Raw genomic sequence first — 24,024 nt, 5'->3', positions numbered from 1 at the left:
GGTAAACAAGATTTCACATAATGACGATCATTTACAAATATCCTGTTCATAACATACCTTATATTGGTTTTTTTCCGTGGGTCTAAAACTTGGCAATTTGTTGGCTCAAAGGTATGCCAATACATGTAATTTTAGCGAAATAAAATTTGGCAGACAAGGTAGAGTTATCTCGCAAATACTGAAGTTGGTGCATATTTGGTTAGTGAAATTTTGGTGGAAAATTATCTAACCACTAAAATAAACCAAATTTATCACCATGCGGAAAAAACTCGCTATACTGTAAAAATATTAATACATGTATCTCTTATTCAATATAAATTTTATACAGTCATGTATCCAACAAGATGTTGACTGTTGACGTAATCATTCCAAATCAACAAGATGTTTAATTAACTGTTCACGTAATAATTCCAAATTCATCAGGGATCATCTGCAGGTTAAATAAAAGAATTACAATGCATAGGAACTACATGTATCTTTGTCCACAGATCAAAGCACATGAATATATATATCAATATTCTAAGAACTGATGATGTTTTAAACAGAAGTTGAAAAAACATATATTTGTTTGACATTCAATGAAACTTGAAACATCTAAATCCTTACATAACGCATCAAGCATGAACTTTTAGAATTAAAGTACTGTTGACTTTGTAATTAATTACAAAGTACAGTGAAAGGTCGGATTAAATCCCCACTCTACAGTGTACTTTTATACTCCGTTTCTTTAACAATGATGTGAGACATGTTTCTTTGAGTTGTTACAATACGAGACATGTTTCTTTGAGTTGTTACAATACGAGACATGTTTCTTTGAGTTGTTACGATATAAGACATGTTTCTTTCAGTTGTTACGATATGAGACATGTTTCTTTCAGTTGTTACGATATGAGACATGTTTCTTTGAGTTGTTACGATATAAGACATGTTTCTTTGAGTTGTTATGATGTGAGACATGTTTCTTTCAGTTGTTACGATATAAGACATGTTTCTTTCAGTTGTTACGATATAAGACATGTTTCTTTCAGTTGTTACGATATGAGACATGTGATATGCACATTTTTTGTACTCCTTATTTGGGCTTTTATATTGCTGCTAACTTTAATGTGATATATGTACTAAACAAATTTCTTTTCAACTCTATTGACACCAAATTCACAATGAAATATGCAGTAACTATCTTTCGTTCAGATGATACATTTCATTATTAAATACAGTAACTATCTTCCAATCATATAATACATTCCATTAAATACAGCAACTGCTGCGGTGGTCTAGATGTAGAATGGGAAAAGGCCGGGTTTCGAATCCCGGCCGCGACAGACCTACTTGTAAGTCGTTAAAGCAGATAGTGAGTGACGTACAGTTCCATCGCCAAACACTCGACATCAGGTGTGAATGTCACCGGTCCTCGGAGATGACCTTAACACGGATGTCCCGTGTCACAGTAGGTGTGGCACGTTAAAGAACCCTCACTGCTCAATGGCCATAAGCACTGAGCATTAATGCCTAAATTTGAAGCCCTTCACTGCGGTCTTGGTGACGTCTCCATATGAGTGAAAAATTCTCATGAGGGATACAATCAATCAATCCATTAAATACAGTGTAACTAGATAATACATTCCAGTTTTGTCCCTGAAACGTTCTACTTCCCATTTTTTCATTTGCTCATTCTTCACTCAACTTTTGTTCATTGTGTGTTCAGCAATTGTTCATAATTTTGTGTTCAGCTTTCACCATATTGCTCAAGTTTAGCCTTCACACTCACCATTCATTCTGCATTCAGTCATTTCTTTATTGTCATTCTGAACTATGAAGTGATAGATCCTTCTCATGATGACAAAATGAAACAATTAAGATGTGTTTGTGAAACACTGATACCCCCCCCCTCCCCATGTGACAGCAAAGTATTTCTGGTACCCAAAGAAAGGTCTTGTCACAAGGAATACACACGTGAAATAAGAAAATCCTATACATTCAAACAGTCCTATAAATTCAAAAGATATGGCCTAGGTTAAAGATTAGCAAAAGTAGGTCAAACTCTAAGGTCAAGAGGTAAAAACATTTGATACCAGCTAGAAGACAGGTTTCGTCACAAGGAATACACATGTGAAATATGAAAGCCCCATTAATGTCCATTAAAAAGTTACGACTATGTAAGGTTAAAGTTTATGCAGACAACCAGACAGAGAGACCTGATGCACAAACTACATGTATATGCCCTGAATCTCCAATTGAAAGAGTGCATGCATAAGGGTGGAGGGATTTCACACTCAAAAAACAATTTTGTCTAGGTGAGAATAAATCCAGCTTACTAATTAGGGCTAAAATCAACTATCAGTATTGGCGATACAATTTCAAAGTACAGTACAAATGATTTTATATTTTTAGCTCTCACACCTGAGCTGAAAGCTTAAGTGAGATTTTCTAATCACCTGTTGCCTGTCTGTAATCTTTTCACATTTTTCTCCAGAACCACCTATTGGCACAAAGCATCCTTAAGTAAAGGGCTTTTAAGTTTGTTCATTTTAGGATCCATCTCCCTTAAATTTGCAAAGCAAGACAATTTTTAAAATAAGGTGGGGGTATAATTAAGCAAATCTTCTTCTCAAGAACCACTGAGTAAAAAAAGACCAAACTTATGTGACGTCTCCCTAAAGGAGTACAGATCAAAATTTTTGAAATCATGGCTCACTTTCTGCATTCATTCATCATTCACCAAGATGTGTTCAGCGTTCACTCATCATTTGTTCTGGTGTTCGTTTATCATTTGCTTACCATTCAAGTGGGAATTATTAGTAGAATGTTTCAGGATGTAATACTCGTCACTAAGAAGAGTGTGTTACAGAGTTATCAAAAAATCTGGTCCCTATTCTGGCCCTATCCTAGCTCCTTGAAAGGGATTTATGGCATATTAAATAAGTTTGACCTTTGTTATTCAAAGATGTTTATAATGTTAGATTTGGCTTTGCCCTGTGTTTTGTGGATCATATATAAAATTTTAGACAGATTAACTCAACCTGACAGCACCACAAACAAGCAGAAAGAAAAATACAAACATATTTCAGTCATAAAAACTCATTTCAGCTCATGGGACTCTGTGATGGCTATACGTATACTGTACGATACAGACTTTTATAATGTAAATGTCAGATGAAACACAAAACTCACCAATTATGGCATCACATGCACCATTTACAAAGGAGGACCTAGCTACCACTCCCCCTAGCTTCATCTTGTCGCTGTAGTATATGTCATTTGGCCACTTCAAACGCAGATCAATATCCTGGGGGAAAATATGAAAAAAATAAGACTTGTGTATGTAAAATACCATGTATGCCCCGACCCAAATGTGGTCATGCTCGATTCATGCTTAAAATTAACAAAAACCTACAGAAAACCCCCACATTACATGCACATATTTCTACAAGAACTTCTTACAGGTACACAGTATATATAAATTTAATAAAAATTAAAATTGTTCTAATAATCAATCAGTTATGTTATAGAAGTATTATATAGTTCTTTTTAGTAACTTAACTTTGATACAATGAATTCATGAAGTCTCTATAACAAAATGAACACAGATACCTTTAGTACTTAACTAAATGTGTCAGTATGACACGAATGCCCCCACTGACATAAAAGTTTGAAATACATGTACTTGAATATCCAAGGATGTGAAAATAAATCATTTGTGAAGAGAATTCATGTATTACATTGGTTTTCAAGGACATGGAAGTGCAAGGCGGACCTTATAATGAATTATACTAATTACTTAAATACTAGAACATACACATACTTAACATTTAGTCTATTTAAACTATATGTTTATTTGTCGGAAAAGTGAGTACTAGTAACCTGACAGGGACATTTTAAAGTCTATAAAGGGCAATAACTCTGGTGAAAGTAGGTCAGTATAACAGGAAAGCAGATCTTGAGCTATAAAGTACATGTATATAATTCTAAAGGTACACACTAAACATCTGCTTAATCTTAAGTTATTATCATAAAGATACTGTCACTAAAAATTCTGCTTATCATAAAAAATATAATACATAAAAAAAAGTCTGGAATACAGTGAATAATTAGAAATTATCAAAGTCTCCAAGCAATATAACATTGATGAAAATTGGTCAATTGACAAGAAACTCGAACTTGATCTGTAAGTCATCAATATAAAGAAATATACCATATATTAGCTCTCTATATTTACCAGCACAGCAAAAAAAAAAAAAAAAAAAGACTGAAAAATGGTGAATAATTAGAAATTGTCAAATACTGGCAATAACTTTGGTAAAAATAGGTCAATTGACACAACACTTGATCTTTAAGTCATCTATATACCAAATATTAGCTCATTGCCTACAAGCACAGCAAAAAACTAACTATGACAGAATGACAGACAAAACGGGGTAAACATGTGGTTAAACGTACATAGCATAAATCCTTTGGTTTTCCTTTTAATTAACATCAGGAGAAGTCAAAATTACAATAACAACGCCTTAATTATCACTGAGTGCAGCAAGATCTGTTTACATCGATTGAGATTTGCATGACACTTGAGAAATAAACTTCATGCATTTTTAAAAATGAGAGTATGAACTGCAATGTTTCGGGCCTGCATACTTCATGAAATGTGTTGGTGCTTCCTGAAAATTATGCCAGCGCTAGAGGGTGGGGGCAAGAGGTTGGTCCTGAAGATCAATTCATTGGTTCCTTAGATTTTATGATTCCACTATAATCAACATTACTATATAAACAAGAGGCCCATGGGCCACATCGCTCACCTAAGCAGAAGTTCCTAGCATAAACAAGCTTGTGCAAAACTATTATTATACAAACAGCTTGATTCAGAAAAAAACTTTTCAAAGGTAAAGACTAAAAATTCATCAATGATCAAATTTAATTATCAAACTTGACTACAAACTCACTAATTATCATAAATGCTCTTGTAGATGGGTATGGCCTTTCATATTTACAAATTTCATCTAAGGATGCTTTGTGCCAAGTTTGGTTCCCTATACATTCACATGTAAAACTTTGATCCCCTATTGTGGCCCCATCCTAACCCCAGAGGTCATGATTTTTACAAACTTGAATCTCCACTATATGTCAGAAACCTTTCATGTAAATTTCAGCTTTTCTGGCCCAGTGGTTCTTGAGAAGATTTTTTAAATGAACCCACCCAATTTTTGTATTCTTATGATTATCCCCCCTTTGAAAGGGGCATGGCCCTTCATTTAAACAAGCTTGAATCCGTTTCAGCCAAGGATGCTTTGTGCCAAGTTTGGTTGAAATTGGCCTAGAGGTTCTAGAGAAGATGAAAAATTAATGTGAAAAGTTTACGACAACAACGCCAATGCCATGCAAAGACAGACAATGAAAAGTTTTGATCAGAAAAGCTCACTTGAGCCTTGTGCTCAGGTGAGCTAAAAGGGGTGCACCTTTAGATCAAACTTTGCTTGTAATAATAACCATGCAACTTAGCATGTAATGATAACAAAAAAAGTTGGAAATAGGGCAGCCCCCTTTCTCTCTTGCTACGTACGTGCTTGATGATTTTGTGTGTGTATACTTTTTGTGAAGTTGATTTATGCAAACACAATTTTTAAAAGATTGAATGACTCGTATATACGTTAGAAAACAGATTTCAACAGAAAAATTACATTAGAGATGCAGATTCAATATAAATAATATGTTCCGTTCATTGACATCTGATGTACATATTTTTGTCTACAGTGTGAAAGGATTACAAATCAATAATTGCATCTGTTGGTTGCACACGTAATTTCTGACATATCATTGTGTTTTTTGGTCATCGAAAATATTGAAGTAATAATGAAGAATTCCTGACATATGCTAAAGACATCCTTAACCTGATCTAAAGATGCCAAGGACTATAAAAAATAACATACGGCCGGCCAGCCGGGACACATAAATATAATAAATGTCCAAGATTTTGTACAGCCGTATCATTTGACAGTAATTACAGTTAATTTCTACAAAAATTCCTTAACTGGCACTTCATTATAATCATGCAGAAATAGTAATTTCTATCTATTCCTTATAATGACGCAATCACTTCAGGACCTCCAATTGTGCCCCCTGTATTCAGGGAGAAATAACTCACGTTGCACTGTGAGAAATGTATCCCATTATACATGTATGTGCCTTAAATTTCACATGGAGATATAGTTACATTTATGTAATGCAATCAATAGAAAACAACTTCACACTTTTGAAAAATAAAAATCGAATAGCGCGTCATTTCAGGCTATAGGTCTGATTTCAATATTATACAATGTAACATTGTCACCCTTTACTCAAATTTTCGATTACTTCATGCGCAGGTAATTTTAAAGAGAAATTCAGTTTGTATATGTATTACATGTATTTTTTTAACCTTTAATCACGGGTTCATACAGCTATTCAAATGTACATTACAGTGTATAAAGCACAAAAACTGTTTGAATTTTTTATCACATGCATATTCATAGTAAATATATCCAAAATGAATAGGTCAATACATGTAATTTAATTATAAATGATAATTAAGGATTCTAGTTTGAAAATCGTTGACAATAATTATTTTCAATTAAAAAAATGATTTATTTTGCGTTTTAACCTGATTGGGGAATGCCGGCCAGCATTGTTTCAATACCATGGAGACTTAAATACATGTCTCATGTTAATTGACGGTACACGTAATGGTACTCATTCGGTACACATACATTAAAAAGGCTTTGAAGACACCTGCCAAAATTTCAAGAGGGATATCAAGGAAGCCAATATAGTGTGCACATCGTTATTCTACCAACTCTTAATGTCTCAATTACTTCATACCTACTTTTGAAGATGACACCACACCAGTTGAAATTCTAACATGTAATCAATTTTAATTTTTCAACATTTTCACCATTTTGAAACATGTCAAATTAATATCAGTCTAAGAGTTATGCGTACTTATTGTAGATCTTATAATCTGACATTTGTTTGTTTCGAAATCGCCAATCGATCGAAATAAAAAACAAATCCCACTAAATGAACTCTCTCCTCCCTTGTACAACTTAAAACTATTGTGTCTATAATTAAGAGCGATAGTCTTCTTCCATCTGGAACAAGCGCCATGTTGACCTACAATAACAGACTGACGAGCAAGTTCCGATCGAATGATCATGTGGGAAAGAACGGTTTGAGGAAATGTACAGTTTTAGATGAGAACAGAACACTTTGGTCTGGGAACAAAATGCTGAACGGTACAGTTTGATATGGGAACAGAACAGTTCTTATCGGGAACGGAGTGGTTCAAATAATGTAGCAGTATGTTTCAGGGTCTGTAATATGGTGAATAGCATCCAGATGTCCACAGTGAACATATCAAGTATTTTTTTTTTGCTTTACAGTCCCTGAAATGTTCTTAACTTTCTCATTTTTTGGTTCTTTCACTGTGTGTTCAGCGTTCACTCTCTGTTTAAAGTTCACTATTCACCAACCACTCACTTTCACTGTTCACAAGGCACTCGTTGTTCGCTCACTGCGTTCACCATTCATTAAGTGTTCACTCATCATTCAGTCTTTGTTACTTTGTCATTAAGAATTTCAAAGGTAAAGAATGCATCTTTTTATGATGATGACAAAATGAGAAAGGAACATGTGTATAAAAGTGGAAGGAGTGTTCACCGTTAATTATTTCCACAAAGAAGAAATAGACATACAAGCTTCTATAAAATCATTATTGACCTACATGTACTTTTGATTCTGTTGGTCTCATTCTCTACCATCACCGAGATGGAAACAAACACTCAGGTAATCAATTTACAAATTGAATTTCACACTCAAAAAATAATTTTGGCTAGGTGAGAATAATCCAGTACTAAGTGCTATTGTTGGTTTTGGTGATAAATTTTCAAAGTATACTTAATATTTTTATAGGAGATTTTGTTTAAAAAATGAACTTGTAATTATATCATGCTGAACAATCTGATCTGACATGTATTTAAACGATAAAATGCTTTCTTTGATGTTTTATCAGGTGATGAAGGTAGCTAGCATTGCAGAAAAAATGCATATAACCCGCGTAAGCGGGTTACATGTACATGTATGTTAATTTTTTTCTGCAAAGATTGCTACCTTCATCACCTGATAAAACAACAAAGAAAGACATTCTATTGCTTATATTTATATTTTTATCTAATTTTTAAAAATACAAACTATAGATTTAAGTATACTGAAATATCATATTGTTGACCCATTCATCACTTCAAACGGAACAGCCAATGCACCCTTTGACCTTGACGACGATCCATATAGTAATGATTTTGCAGAAAGGTGGTACTAAACAACCGGATTGAATAATTTGCAACAAACATGCATTCATTGTCCCAGATAAAAGCAATGTCAATTTCAAAAGAAATATAAGAGAAAAGATTTAGTGACTGTAAATACATGTATAATTATTTTACTCCCCTGAGTGTTATTCTGCTTTTTATTTTTGAGTCTACAACTGAAGAATTCTCAGAGCTTGGGCCCAAAATTTTAAGTCATTGCATTCAATACATCTGTTCTTGAGCAAGTCATTCAAATAAATCTCTAAAGCTGTATGACAGATACAAAACAATATCAATAAATATATTAAGAAAATGCATAAAAGTGTAAAGGTATTTACAAGGGCAAGTCAATAAGTACATGTAACCAGCCTATCCTATTTCCGATTGACGGAGACAATCATGATTTTTATGCCTTGTTTCAATACAAGTTTTATACCTGGGTACAAAATTGCACACGTATTGAGTCATTCTTTAATAAGATATGGAATGTCAAACATGGCTAGTGATGCGAAGGCATGCTTTTCATCTAACGTTGAGTACCATGTATATGTTGGCGAGCTGAGAACCGCCATCCATGAAAAACGCCGAGGTAAACTCTCTAAAGGTGTTTTGCTGCAACAGGACAACGCGAGAGTCCACACTTGCAAAGTTGCAATGGATGCTGTACTAGAGCAAGATGGGTATGAATTAATACCACATCCTGCCCATTCACCTGACCTAGCTCCTAGCGACTTCTTCCTATTCCAAAACTTGGAAAAGGATATCCGGTCTGACGAAGAAGTTGTGATGGCAGTTGAAGAGTGGGTCAATGGAAAGGACCCCGATTTTTTCAGTTCTGGGCTGATGGCACTTGAACACCGTTGGTCCAAGTGCATCACACTAGAGGGCTATTACATCAAAAAAGAATAGGTGGATCTCAACCGGAAATAAGTTAGGCTGGTTACTTATTGACTCGCCCTTGTATCTATCTTTTTTTCTTATCTGATTTTGGAATAAGTACAATGTGAGGAAAACACCTGAGATATTCAGAATAAATCCTTCATCTAGCATTCATTGAACAATCACTGTAGACAATATGCTCATGTTTGCTGTCTGCATTCGCTCACCATTCAATAAATGTTCACCAAGTTGTGTTCAGCATTCACCCACCGTTCATTCGCTGTTCGCTTTGCATTTGTTCAGTATTCACCCATCATTCACTCGCTGTTCGCTTTGCATGTGTTCAGTATTCACCCACCGTTCACTCGCTGTTCACTTTGCATGTGTTCAGTATTCACCCACCGTTCACTCTCTGTTCGCTTTGTGTTTGTTCAGTATTAACCCACCGTTCACTCGCTGTTTGCTTTGCATGTGTTCAGTATTCACCCACCGTTCACTCGCTGTTCGCTTTGTGTTTGTTCAGTATTAACCCACCGTTCACTCGCTGTTTGCTTTGCATGTGTTCAGTTTTCACCCACCATTCACTCGCTGTTTGCTTTTTATGTGTTCAGTATTCACCCACCATTCAGTATTCACTCACTGTTCAAGTGAGAAATCTTGAGAAATTGGCCATCCCAAAACTTGATGTACTAACAAGGGCAAACCATCTTCGCTGGTTTGGGCATGTTGAAAGAAGCAAGGGGTCTATCAGTACTTGCAGAGACCTAAGACTGAAAAGCAAAAAGAAAGCCGGGCACCCTAAGAAGACATGGAAAGAAACCATCAGGCAAGACTGTAAGCAGTGGCAAATGGACACAATCGTGATCACTGGAGACTTAGCATAAGGACAGCCAGACAACGTCGAACCCCTGACGAAGGGAACACAGACGATAAACTCGGATAGCGAGTGTGAGTGAGAAAGTAGAACATTTCAGGGGCTGTACCATTGAAATTTTACAAGATAAATTTTTCATATTTAGTTTAGAGAAAATATAGGAATCAAAATGTCCATCTGTCTGTTCATCCTACTATTTTTGTCTGTGCTACATATTTTTGTAGTGGCGAGATAGAGAATTTCATATTTGGCTCAAAGCTTGTTAAAGGATAGATGGTGCATTACGGCCCTAGCTGACACATTTTCTGGTCAATATTGGAGAATACATATACTGATCTGCAAAGTCACCATTACATGAAGCTTTTCAATCACATGTCTTTTATTACATGTAACAGGTAAAGAGAAATAGATATCTGCGATAAAATAGCACTTATCTATAAAATTACCTGATATCCAGGAAGGGTTCGAACACTCTCTACAACAGCTAGCGATGTGATATGTTGGAGATATGAAACAGCCTGCCCTAATGGGTTGTCTGCCTCAATCCGCACATGTATGGAAAACATAGCACAACCTTCTGGGCTCAACCAGGAGTTCCCTCCCCTACCTAAACACAGAAAATAAGGATTCACTAATCTAATTAATACAATGATGCAAGTCACCATTACACTCTTTCCTTTGAACAAACAGTTAATCCTGTCGGACATGGATGCTTTAATCAGTCCTCCTTGTATAAAATAGGCCAATGAATAAAATGAAGTTCAAAAGTAAGGAAAATTTGAAAGGTTGACAAACACCTATCCTGAATTTCTTAAAACTTAGACTTAAGTATGAGATTTTACTCAAATATTGACTGCTCAAATAAAAGAAAACTCAAACTTAAGGATGTATGCTACACCAGAGAAATTTGATGTAGATGAAAAGTGGAGGATATGTAGAACAATATTTTGAAGTTGAAAATTTTCAAATTTACTTTATTTTATCAACAACAAAAAACCCAAAAACAGTTTTAGTAGAAGGTAATCTGAAAAAAATTTAAAACCCCTGCTGGACTCGAACCTGCGACCTACAGTTTAGCAGTCGGTATTCTAACCTACTGAGTTACTCGGCTAGGTATTTAAATTGAAAAGGAAAAGTCAAATATTGCTGATATCGATTTTTTCATCCATGTTTAGAAGGAAGTCAGCCATTATGATGATGTAGAGTACCTCCTTAAGTATGAGATTTTTTTTGAGAAATCCAATCCAACCCAACATACTGATCTTGGGAGGACAGAAAATGTAATGGACAACAGATTTGATCAAGTTATCAGCTTGCTTCATTTAATAGTTGTGTCTTGTATTTTAGAAAAACTCCATTAATTGTCTCCCATACATTATGGTAAACACATGGCTATGGTTTACAGTTCTTTTCTCTTTCTTGTATACATTAATTAAAAACATAAACATTACAGCTATCAATCACATTTGATCATGTTTCATACCAATTGTTAGGCCATTCTTAAAAAACAGAATTTGACAACACATTACTCCGTTTACCTGATCAAAATAGAGGGCTCAAGGCAGGTATGACCAATCTACAAATCTACAGGGGATGCTTACCCCTCCTAGGCATCTCTGGTGTGTCCTAGAGTCCATGTTTGCCGTGGGGTCCATGTTTGCCCTTAGCTACTCTTAATTTTGTATTTTTTATGGGATTTATGATATTGATAATTGATTGTTATCTTCAAGTTTTAATTACATATTTTAAATTTTTTAGAGATTTGTGTAAAAAAAAAATTAATTTGATTGTACAAAATCTGTATATATTGACTTAATCAATATTAGAGTGTATTACTGTGGTTCTTATTTCCCATGTCCAGACAAATTTTGACATGCTGTGATTTCCACCGACGAGAGATTAACTTAGATCATTTAAAAGTCACATCTCAAGGTAGATCTATCAATTTTTAAAAGAAATATGACCCTGTCAACGTGATCAACAGCATGCAAGCACATTAAAATTTGACGTATTTCTACATTTTAACACAACATGTGATTCTGTCTCTTTATGGTAACTTTGTTGTCCAACTGAATTCCAATTCAGCCACACTTCAACCTGATATTCTTCATGTGGCCTGACATGTGTTCACACAGTTTGAAGATCATCTTCTCACGCTAGAGACAACTACGCCAATTTCTATAGGACACTCTTTTCTGTCAATTTGTGACAATGACTGCAGAATACATCGCAGAAAGCAGCAGGAGGAGAGATTCGCTACATCATACCTATAGCTTAACAAATTTTATAGCATATTCAGCAAAACTTTCCTGGGGTAAAAAACCTATAATCAATGGAATGATGGCTTTACTATAGACATTAATTAATTAATTAAGATACAAATTTCTTATAACACTTACATTTGAACACTGAGTGCTAACTTGGGCTTTGTTCATATGAATGTGCATTTAATTCCAATAATACTTCAGATTAATTTGATTCAAATTAAATTACTGAGAAATGAATTACATTGTGTTCACATCGCAAGAGTATTTGGGTTGTAGATTAAAGCAAATCAAATCAATCTGCCATGGAAATTACATTATTCTGTTATAAATGTCAACAGGTATAAGACAAAAGGTGTTCTTTAGATCTATCAAAAACACCAACTTATGGGCTTGAAAATAATTTTTTTTCATATACAAATTTGTGATAAAATAGACAAAATTCTATGTGAATTCATACAATATTATATACATAGATGGTTAATGGAAGAAAGATTGACTATGCTTTCATCAGTTTTGTAAAATCATTTTCACACACCGTTTCCATCACCAAAAGAGGCATGGACACGATTTGAGTTGAAATTTTCAAATTTTATTTTTCCATTTCTATTGTTTAAAATGCTTCACTAAAGTATTTATGATGGTCAACCAAAATTTGAATATCAGTTGTTGAGTTATAAATGAGATACAGCACTTGCAATTCTTTGAAAACAAGGATCGTGCCATGTTATTGTTTACCTTAGACTCTACAATAGAAAATAGCGTGTTTAAAACAAAATGAGATGTGCCAAACACTAGAAAATATCTAATTGTGTTAAGAATTCACTTATAGATTGAAATAATCTGCTTTAAACAAAACTTTTACTAGTTTATTTAACCTATGTATACAAAAACATGGCACGAGCTTTGTTTACATAACAAGGACTTGTGACCTCTGTGTCTCCCATGTACCTTAATTGACTACTAACATTCAAATTTTTGCTGACCATTAGTAATACCTTAGTTAAGCATTCTAAACTTTAAAAATCAAAAAATAAAATTTGAAAATTTTCTGCTTAAATTGTGTCCATTAACCAGTACAACAACGGTATAATCAATATAAGTATAAAAATTTAGTTGGAATTTCACAAGACAGTTTTATGTGAATTTATTTACTAGGTTTTAATGCTATTTATAAAATGTTGTCTGTATAAATGCAATGCAATTTCATGTAAATGAAAATAGGGTTTAATTCACATTAAGCTCTGTGTGTAAATGAGGCATAATTTCAGAATGGTGATGGGCTAATAATGATCAATCATATTGAAAATTGATTGGTTTACCTTTTCTGAATTTGATTACAGACTACAAAATAGTTCTATAAAAGTGATACAATCAAAAACAAAAATCCATATTCATTAAGAATGAAAATAATTTCTATTTATCCATTGTTTATAAAAGACATCACCTATCCAACTTACTTTTAATCAAAGAGAAGAAGTAAAAATTACTTATGTTGCTGATAATTATATATTTTAAATGCATTTGATTTAATTAGAAGAAAATTCAAAAGAGGGGCTAAATGTACTGTGATGTCACATGGTGTGACCCAACATCAACCCCGTTTTAAAATACGATATCAGAAATGTTCATAAATGAAGTCAAATGAACCAATCAAATGTTTTTTACAAGTGAAATTAAATTGTACCGAACTGAAATTGATCAATGAAACCAAACTCTAAATGCATGAGTTTACTGAAATTACATGCTGATGATTGGGATTTTTGACTGATTGTTTTTTTTGTTTTGTTTGTTGTTTCACGCCCCATTCATGAATTCTTCACTCATGTAGAAACATCACAGATTTCACGTGAAGGGCCACAAATTTTGACCTAGATGCATGGCACTTACGACCATAGCAGTGAGGGTTATCTATCATGCCAACCCTACGGTGACACAAGACCTCCGTTTTTAATCATGACAACCTTACTGTGACATGGGACCTTCGTTTTTAATCATGACAACCCTACTGTGACACAAGACCTCCGTTTTTAATCATGACAACCTTACTGTGACACGGGACCTCCGTTTTTAATCATGACAACCCTACTGTGACACAAGACCTCCATTTTTAATTATGCCAACCCTACTGTGACACAGGATCTCCATTTTTAATTATGCCAACCCTACTGTGACGTGTGACCTCCGTTTTTAATCATGACAACCCACTGTGACACGGGGCCGCCGTTTTTAATCATGCTAACCCTACCGTGACACGGGACCTCCATGTTTAAGGTCATATCTGAAAGACCCATGACCATCACTTCTAATGTTGGGTGCTTGGCAAAAGAAGAATCACTCTCTATGCTAAATGCCGCAGGTTTGACAAGGCACTACGATCATGAATTGAACCCTAGCTGGCAGAGATTTTTTTAGGGTCTTTAGAGGGCCGAAACTCGGCCCCATTCCCAGTGCTGAAAAGCAGGTGTTTTTCCCAAAATGATTCCTAAAAATTCCCAAATGACGGATGCTTTGATGAGATATATGCCATAAGGGGCCATCCAACCTCAGTGCCACTCTGTTGCAAAACATTTGTGACAATTTTTTCTCTGCCAAAGACCAGAAATTAAAGCTTGTTTAAGCCAGGCACATTGATAATAAAAAATGAAATGGTTTACTTTTTGCTTGTTTTCTTATTTATTTGTATGAAACAAATTCCCCAATTTCAATCAAATATCGTTATTTTTTCCAAACTTGAAGGCCCTGACCCCTGGATTCAAGGGGTAAAAAATCCCTGCCTGGCCTCTTGGTTGCAAAGCAAGAATCTTAACCACTAGGCTATACTATGACTGGTCTGATATCCATGTAATCAATGCTAGAACTAGAACTAGATGTCAAACTAACACATTGATTTACACACACTAGCAGCTGTCCTCACGGGACTAAAGCCCCACATGGAGCTTATTCAAATTGTGGCACATTTAACACTGTAGACCAGTGGCCACAATTTTGGTCAAATTCTCATGGTACAAGGTCAAGACACTGTCTGTCTTTAAGCAGACACCTTTGAGCCAAGTATCAACTCCTAATGTCTTTTCGATGCAACATTTTGCCCCTATCAAAATTTTTATACTTGTTTTAACCAGACGGCCTTGATTTAGGGTCATGACATGGCATCTGCATGGCCATATAGCAACCTTCATACTAAGTATGAACATTCTAATTCTACTCCTTTGCAAAGTCATTGCTCAGACAATGATTTCAAAAACATTTAATCAATGACCTTGACTGACTGACTTTGGCTCAGGGTCATGAAATACTATCTAATCATCAGCAACATCTGTGTTAAATACGTGTTTCTACTAAAATGGGAAGGACAGACAGGCATGATCCACATGTATGTTTGGAGGATGTATCAATTAAGATGTTGTTACCTTGTCCTTGAGTCTGCCGGCCAGCTATAGCTATCAAACCAACTGTCTTGGGCTCAGAAAACTGAAGACTGAAAAGATATGAAGGTCACTTCTTTTGATTTGGATCTAAATCTAGCATTATACATTGGAACACACAAACAACAAGACTTGTCAGAAAAGAACAGAGCATGACTCTACTTAAACCTACCCCCTTTGGTTCAAAAGATTAAATGAAAAGTAAGTCAAAGTTCAAGGTCACTGGGTCAAAAGTTTTGATACCATATGAAAGGTTTGGTCATGAGTCATCTAAATATGAAACATAAAATCCCTATGTTATCCCTTGGTTAAAAAAATATAGCCAAGGTTACAGTTTTTCACTGGATCAAAAGATAAAACCAAGGTTAATAGCCAAGGTATCAAATAACTTGGTAACAACACAAAGGTCTCATTATGAGGCATCTATATATTAAAATATCATAGCAGCCCTACTCCCCTTGGTTCAAAAGATATATCCCAGGTTAAAGTTTTTGAGAAGTAGGTCAAAGTCCACAGAAAAAGTAAAAAAGTCTTGGAAACAAAAGAAAGGTCTCTTCATGAGGCATCTTTATGTGAAATACATGTATCAATCCCTATCCCCTTTGGCTCAAAAGATATAGCCAAGGTAAAAGTTTTTGAAAGTAGGTCAGAGGTCAAGGTCACTAGGTCAGACGTCAAAGTCTTGGTACCAAAAGAAAGAATTCTTCTTGAGGTCTATATATGAAATGTCAATGCCCCCTTTTTTGACAACAGTCATTATCAGATTCTGTCATTTTCATATGCGTATGACAATGTTTTGGGTGCACTTCACTATAGTTTTGGTAGTAGTACTAAAGGAGATGAATGTAAGCTTGAAAGATGTGAATTGAACCCGTAAAGCAAGGGATGAGCACTTCTTAAAGCTGTGGGAAGAAATGTGGCAGGATTAGATTACAAATACTCCTTAACCCCCCCCCCCCCCCCCCCCTCCCCCACGATTTAAGATTTTAAAGATTGGACAAATTCATGTAAAAAATTACTTGATCCCCCCCCCCCCCCACACACTTTGGAAAATGCTGCTGCATACCTATGGTTAGGAATATTGTAGGTAATAACTATCTATATTTCTTTTTATTATCACCAGAGAATGTACCCTCTGAAAATTATCATATATTTATGATTAACCAGTCAGTATTATTTGGATGCATAGCATCTTGATCAATCTTCTTGTTCATCCTCCGATGATAAATCATCAATGTGACTGGCATTTGCATTATGGGTGAATGGGTTCAAAGTGATATTCTTGTACAGCAAACTCTGGTTCCTCATCCAACCCCCCCCCCCCTCCCTCCAGTTACAAAATAAATTGTCTATAGGCTTGCTTTTGTTTTGATTCACAAATCCGATTGTGGTCTCTTATGACGTTACAAAATTAGGGAATCGGGAACGATAATCAAGTAACGATTTTCTATTCTGAGTATACCTTTGCACTTTGACATCTTTGAGTTAATATCATTACAATTTTTTAAAAATAGCATTTTTATGAGGAGTTTATAAAACAAAGCTGATAATCACAGAGAGAAAAAGTTAAAAATCATCTCCTTTGACCTTTAATTAAAAGATTACTGTATATATATATATATATATATATATATAAATGCTACACTTTGCTCATGCTTATATGAAGATATTGACCATTTTCATGCATTCACATTAATATGCTGAAAACCAAATTGAATGTTAAAAAGCACAAAGTACCCATCTAACAATGGCATGGTGGAGGGAACAACATCTGCATAGAGGACAAGATTTCCCAACCTAGCTGTCGTCAAATTCTCCCAGTATTCATCAATATTAAAGAATTTAAACTCCTCCATCTTGTCTGTAATAACAGGTAGCACTGTTGATGTGACCTTGACATCAGGCACCAGTCTTGGAAGAAACTGAAGGGTCACTGAGGCAGACTTCAGAAAACCACCCTTAAGTCGCTGTGCAATTCCGTTCAAAAGTCGCACTTTGTTTACCTGCACATGATTCAAGGCATATAACTATATAAATGTATCAATCATAAATTCAATGTCATGAAAATGATAACAGAGAGCTGTATTTTTGTCATATTCTATCCCCTTATAACAGATTTTTAAAAAATGATTCCTGCTTTTTCTCTACTCCATTAGCCTAACATCATGAATTTCATCGAAGTGTTGATAAGCAGTAACCTTGCTTTGAGACACTTGATATGATTGTTTTCTATTTATTATGCCAGCCTTGCTTTGAGACACTTGATATGATTGTATTCTATTTATTATGCCAGTACAGTGGAACCTCATTCAACTGAACCCTTTATTTCTTAGTAAAATCATCAGGATAAATGAAGCATTTGGATAACTGAACCACATGTTATTCCATACCAAAATTAAGTACAAACAAGAGATGCTTGTATAACACATATGCCCCCATGGTGCAAAATTGAAAAGGGTTATACACATGCATCATTTAATTGATAGTAGTATCACCAATTCAAAATATTGAGCAGACAATATCTTCTTATTATGTCAGGAGTGGATTGACCATGTGACCTAAATATTAATAGGGGTCATCTATTCCTTATGCTGTACCAGTGTACCAAGTTTGGTGTCACTAATGCAAATAATTCTTATAATATAGAAGACAATATATTACTATGTCAAGATTAACTCTTGACTTTTGACCATGTGACCTCAAAATCAATAGGGGGTCATCTTCTGAAGATGTACCAGTGTACCAAGTTTGATGTCTGTCAAGCAAAGGGTTCTCAAAATATTGAGTGGACAGTATCTTTCTATGTCCAGTTTGACCCTTGACCTTTGACTACGTGACCTCAAAATCAATAGAGGTCATCTTCTTCTGAAGATGTACCAGCTACCAAGTTTGATGTCTGTCAAGCAAAGGGTTCTCAATTAAGATATTGAGCGGACATTGTCTTCCTATATCCAGTTTGACCCTTGACCTTTGACCATGTGACCTCAAAATCAAGAGGGGTCATCTTTTCCTGAAGATGTACCAGTGTACCAAGTTTGATGTCTGTCAAGCAAAGGGTTCTCTAGACATTGAGTGGTCAGTATATTCCTATGTCCAATCTGACCCTTGACCTTTGACCATGTGACCTCAAAATCAATAGGGGTCATCTAGATAATAAGTGGTGGCAACTTAAATATTAATTCTATACCCTGGCACCTATCGGCTTCCGTAGATTTAGAATAGTACGCAAACACGAAGCATTGTTTTTCAAGTGTAGGGGCAGTCGGAGGAGAAATTGTCTTGTTGACAAGCAGAAAAGGAACCTAAAATCTCTCTTTTGCCCAAACTCCATACTCCTAAATTGGAGGCAGAAGGCTCCGTTCGTCCTTCAATGTATCAGTTCATTCATTATTACATTTTTACCATTCATTACTACCACCAAAAGAGTGGGGTGGGGACCAATCTGCCAATTAATCTTATTTCACATATGAAAATAACAGAAAATGAACGTTGTCAAAAAAATGGAGGGTCAGCCCCCTGGTTCTACGTGCATGATACGTTTGTATATTAATTACACATGAAGATTTGCTCGTGTGCGAATCTGTCGACATATTATACATAGTACTAAGTATTGGAGAGGGAGCTAGATTACATGGATAATCTGCACCCCTTTCATTTTGAGAGAAAGAGAGAGGAGTTGAATAATTGGCGGTCGCCATATAAATTAAGTGGCGGTCGCCAGTTAATTTTTGTGGCGGCTGCCACTTAATCTAACTGGTGACCACCAATTAATTCATATGGCAGCTGCCACTTAATTTATATGGTGGATGCCACATAAATTAACTGGCGGCCACCAGATAATAAGCGATGACTGCCAGATAAAAATTAATTCTATACTCCTGGCACTTATCGGCTTCCGATCAATTTCTATTTACTGTTTACATAATAAAATTAAAATTTACATGTTTTGGTGTTGAAATTAAATTATAGATTAACTTTTTTTTTATTTCATACGATATAAATTGGTTTGGGACAGTTTACACTTTTTATAAACTGCTTTGTGGTTTAAAAGTGTAAACTGCCCCAAACCAATTTATATTCATGTAGAATAAAAAAAAATTGAATTCATTCCTTAAAGTAATGAAGTATCTGGATTAATGGTGTCCAGATTACTGAGGCCCAACTGAACATGTATTCATGAATGTAAATCTAATGCACCTTCAATGTAGCCTCGACCACCCAGGCCCTATAGCTATAGCTTATAGGAGGCATGATTTAAACCAATCTAATTAAATTACGTTATGTACGTGAGTATATGCAAGCGGATTCAATACCTAATTCTAATTAGATCGGATTTAAACAAACTTGAATCTTTATACTGATTGAATCTGCACTATAGAAGTGATTACTTAAGTACAATATTTATGAGACTGAAGATTATTTTTCATATGAATTTCTACAATAAGTTAAATTGACATGACCTGGGATTTTCATGGTTTTATCTCACAAACCCTGCAAGATCAATATAGAGAACACCAGTATGATATTCATTACAAAGTCCATTTTTTCTCGATGAACTTTACACAGTCTGTGCAATTCAACAACCTTTTTAATCCGACTGCTCGTTGAATTAGAATACTGTACATGTATTTGGCCAACATATTTTAATTTTCTGTTTTATGGAAACAATTAAGATCCTAATTTGAAGCCAAATAATGTAACAAGAGGCCCACAGGCCTTATTAGTCACCTGAGTACTTGTGAAAAAGTATCACAACTCACAAGGGCTATGAAATCGAGAAAAAAATTCCTGTTCTCAATATCTAAGCTGAATTTTAATGTTCAGCAACAGTATAAAATAAGATGTGTTCTTCAAACTTCAATGTCCTCAAAAATGCATATACTGATGAAAGGCTTTACATAATATAATAGGTGTATTAAATTAACATTAAAACATTAAAAGATATGACTAATTTGGACCAATCCTAGAGTCAAAACCCTGGGTTGTGAAAGTCACCATTTTTTGTACATCCTTTTCTGCTATTCCTAAGTATGCATTTAGATTTTATACAGTATCAGCAAACTTACACATGAATACTATATACTATCTTTGGCCCCATCCTGGGGTCAGAACCCCTACCCCGGGGATCATCAAATTTAAATTTGAAAAGAACTGTAATGATAGTTACAAAGAAGTTAATAAAGTCTATTATTCACACATTTAATAACTGACTATTTTGGCCCCACCCTGATACCAAAACCCCTACCCCTGGGATCATAGATTTAAAATTTTTGTAAAAGAATACCAGTTCTTTCTAAATATCCATTTAGTTTCAATTAAGTATCAACAGCACTAAAGAGGATGTTATTTAAGTGTTTTACACTAAACTAAGAAATAATTTCAGTTTTAAACTTTTCGAATTACTGTCCAGAAACCATATTTGTCTGAAGTTTTCAATCTATTTTCGGTAACTGTGACCTTCACCTTTGACCTTTTTCCTCCAAAATCATTAGGGGCCTTGCTTTGCTGGTATCCAACAATATATCCAAGTTTCATTTGATTCAAATTAAAAATTTTTGAGTTATATCCTCCGGAAACCAAATTTTTTTAGAATTTTAAATCTATTTTCGATCACTCTGACCTTGACCTTTGACTTATTTTCTCCAAATTCAATAGGGGTCTTCCTTACCTGGTACATAGCAATATCTTCAAGTTTCATTTGATTCGGATTTTTACTTTCTGAGTTATCATCCGGAAACCAAATTTTTCTGAAATTTTCATTCTATTTTCGGTCACTGTGACCTTGACCTTTGACCTATTTTCTCCAAAATCACTAGGGTTCTTCCTTACCTGGTACATAACAATATCTTTAAGTATCATTTGATTCGGATTTAAACTTTCTGAGTTATCATCCGGAAACCAAATTTTTCTGAAATTTTCATTCTATTTTCGGTCACTGTGACCTTGACCTTTGACCATTTTTCTCCAAAATCAATAGGGGTCTTCTTTACTTGGTATCCAGCAATATCTCAAAGTTTCATTTGATTAGATTGTAAACTTTTCGAGTTATCATCCAGAAACCAATTGTTGACGCCCAACCGCCCGCCCACGTGCATCACCAAACCAATAGCCGAGTTCAACTTAGTTGCAACTCGGCTAAAAATTGTTGGGACCTGAACTTCTTTTTGTGTGGCTTTATTAAAAAAGAGTGCATGAAAAGTGGAGGAATAATGTACAATATTTTGAAATTAAAAACTTTCAAATTTACTTTATTTAGTCAGGTAAATAAATTTATAAATAAATGTAGTTAAAGTATCAAGTACTCTAGAAAATATTTAAAACCTCTGCTGGACTTAAACCCATGATCTACAGATTAGCAGTCAACACGCTAACCCACTGAGCTACTATAACTCAGCTAGGCATTTACAGTACATGTAGATCTCATGTGCTGTGATAGGTTTATTAAATAAAACTTTGAGCTTGATGAAAATATAGCTTTTAGAGGAATTTTATTAACTGGATAAAATAAAAAATCTGGTAATTAAACTATTGATAGTGAAAAAGGTTATATTTTCCATAGATATTATTTACCATCAATTATTTATAAATTAATAAATGTCAATTAGGACAATAACTCCTACGCTGGTATTTCCTCTACTGCATGCCTATTATACAATGATTTCCTTAATATCCACAATCAATTTATACATACTCATAAATTAGCAGTTTTTCTAAACTGACATCAAAAATTTGTCATTTGAACAAGTTTTTATTTATTTTGATTTTATGATTCTGATGTACGAAAATGTGTTATTTTCTGATGTCTTCCATTTTGGTATGTCTGACATCTTAAAAAAGGTGGTAAATATACACAGTTTCGTTGGTTATTAATTAAGTTAAACTTTTACTGAATGGAAATTAATACAGTTTTTCCAATTTCAACCATTAATACTATTAATTAAGTCACATGAGGATGAAGTTACGTACCTTAAATCGAAAAGGAATATATTAAGACAAATGATGCTGATAATTATATTTTAAAATTCATTCATGTTTTAATTAAAAGGGATCGAGTCAGCCATTACAATGAGGCAGTATACCTCCTTAAGATGAGGAACGTTTTACAAAAATTATATCACCCCAGCCCACACTGATCCCAAAAAGTTATCATGCTCCTTATCTGTGATTGTAAGAATTGTATCAGAGTTTGAGACATGATATATTTCATAATTTAGTCAAAAGCTATGCTAAAAAAAAGATTCTCATATTTTACGCAATTTGGGAATATAATGACACAGATTATACAAATGATATGTCATAATTAAAGGACAACTGGTAGACAACATTAATCCCATTGATTGATTTATAAGCCTTTTAGCTATTTAAATCAGAAAAATTTTAAATTTTGGAAAATCATTATGGGGTTGAATTATGCCTTTCCTGAACACCTACTTTTTTTTTCATCTTTTCCAGGAAAATGAATTTAATTTCTATTTACAGATAATAGCTTAGGCTGCCATCAATCATGTATTTCACAGATGCCAACCAATAAAATCATATGGACCAACACTACAAAAATTTCTAAAACATAAGGAAAATAAAACTGCTTCATTAAATCACTGAATTGAGCTAGAATTAAGTCTTTAAATGTTAATGATAATCAGTATTCCATAATTTTTGGTATTAATTATCAGTACTGCCTATTTTTACAAATGATTTAACATAATTAAAGACTAAAGTTTCTTTGCATTACAATCTTAGTATATATGTAACTTTCTGCATACATGTACCTATAAACAAAGATTTTCTCTGACAGATTGATTTTAAAATTGATGCTTCAGTTTGTACATGAAAATCTAAGTACTGTAAAACCAATCAATTTCATTGCCTTTTGAATCATCAGAAGGTTAATCAAAACTGATGGAAATCCAAGTTCAATATAAACAAGAAATTTAATCTCCACAAAATGAGCCGTTCCTAGCAAAAAAGGCCCTTATCTTATTCAACAATGGTTTTCATACAATGTCATAATGAAAAAACGTAACGTCATTTTTTGCATACTTGTAAAGAAAAAGGTCATGATTACCATGCAATCACGAGTTGGTTGGCATCTTTGACTAATATTTTAACAACAATCAACATTGCTCTAATATTTTGAGGGATATGTTCTCTATATTTCACACTTTAGCATTAATATACATAAGGGCCCTTTTTGCAAGGAACGGCTCAAATCATATTTTTTACTCGAGACAGGAAAATCTTAAAAATTC

The 24,024-nt window shown here is 34.4% G+C and overlaps 1 protein-coding gene across 2 annotated transcripts in view; it reads right to left on the bottom strand.

Moving 5' to 3' along the window:
* Positions 1-24,024, bottom strand: part of LOC125658692 (biotin--protein ligase-like) — a 50,357-nt gene that overhangs the window by 4,861 nt on the left and 21,472 nt on the right. For both annotated transcript variants that reach the window (XM_056148965.1, XM_056148966.1), the window contains exons 8-11: positions 17,513-17,778; positions 15,761-15,828; positions 10,530-10,690; positions 3,172-3,286 (exon numbers count right to left, since the gene is read on the bottom strand). In XM_056148965.1, coding sequence (XP_056004940.1) covers positions 3,172-3,286; positions 10,530-10,690; positions 15,761-15,828; positions 17,513-17,778 — 610 coding nt within the window. The remainder of the gene's footprint in view (positions 1-3,171; positions 3,287-10,529; positions 10,691-15,760; positions 15,829-17,512; positions 17,779-24,024) is intronic.

This window comes from Ostrea edulis, chromosome 9 (genome assembly GCF_947568905.1).
Source record: "Ostrea edulis chromosome 9, xbOstEdul1.1, whole genome shotgun sequence".
Classification (NCBI taxonomy): domain Eukaryota; kingdom Metazoa; phylum Mollusca; class Bivalvia; order Ostreida; family Ostreidae; genus Ostrea; species Ostrea edulis.
The sequence above is the reverse complement of the archived record's forward strand: the minus strand, read 5'-3'. Positions and strand labels throughout refer to the sequence as shown.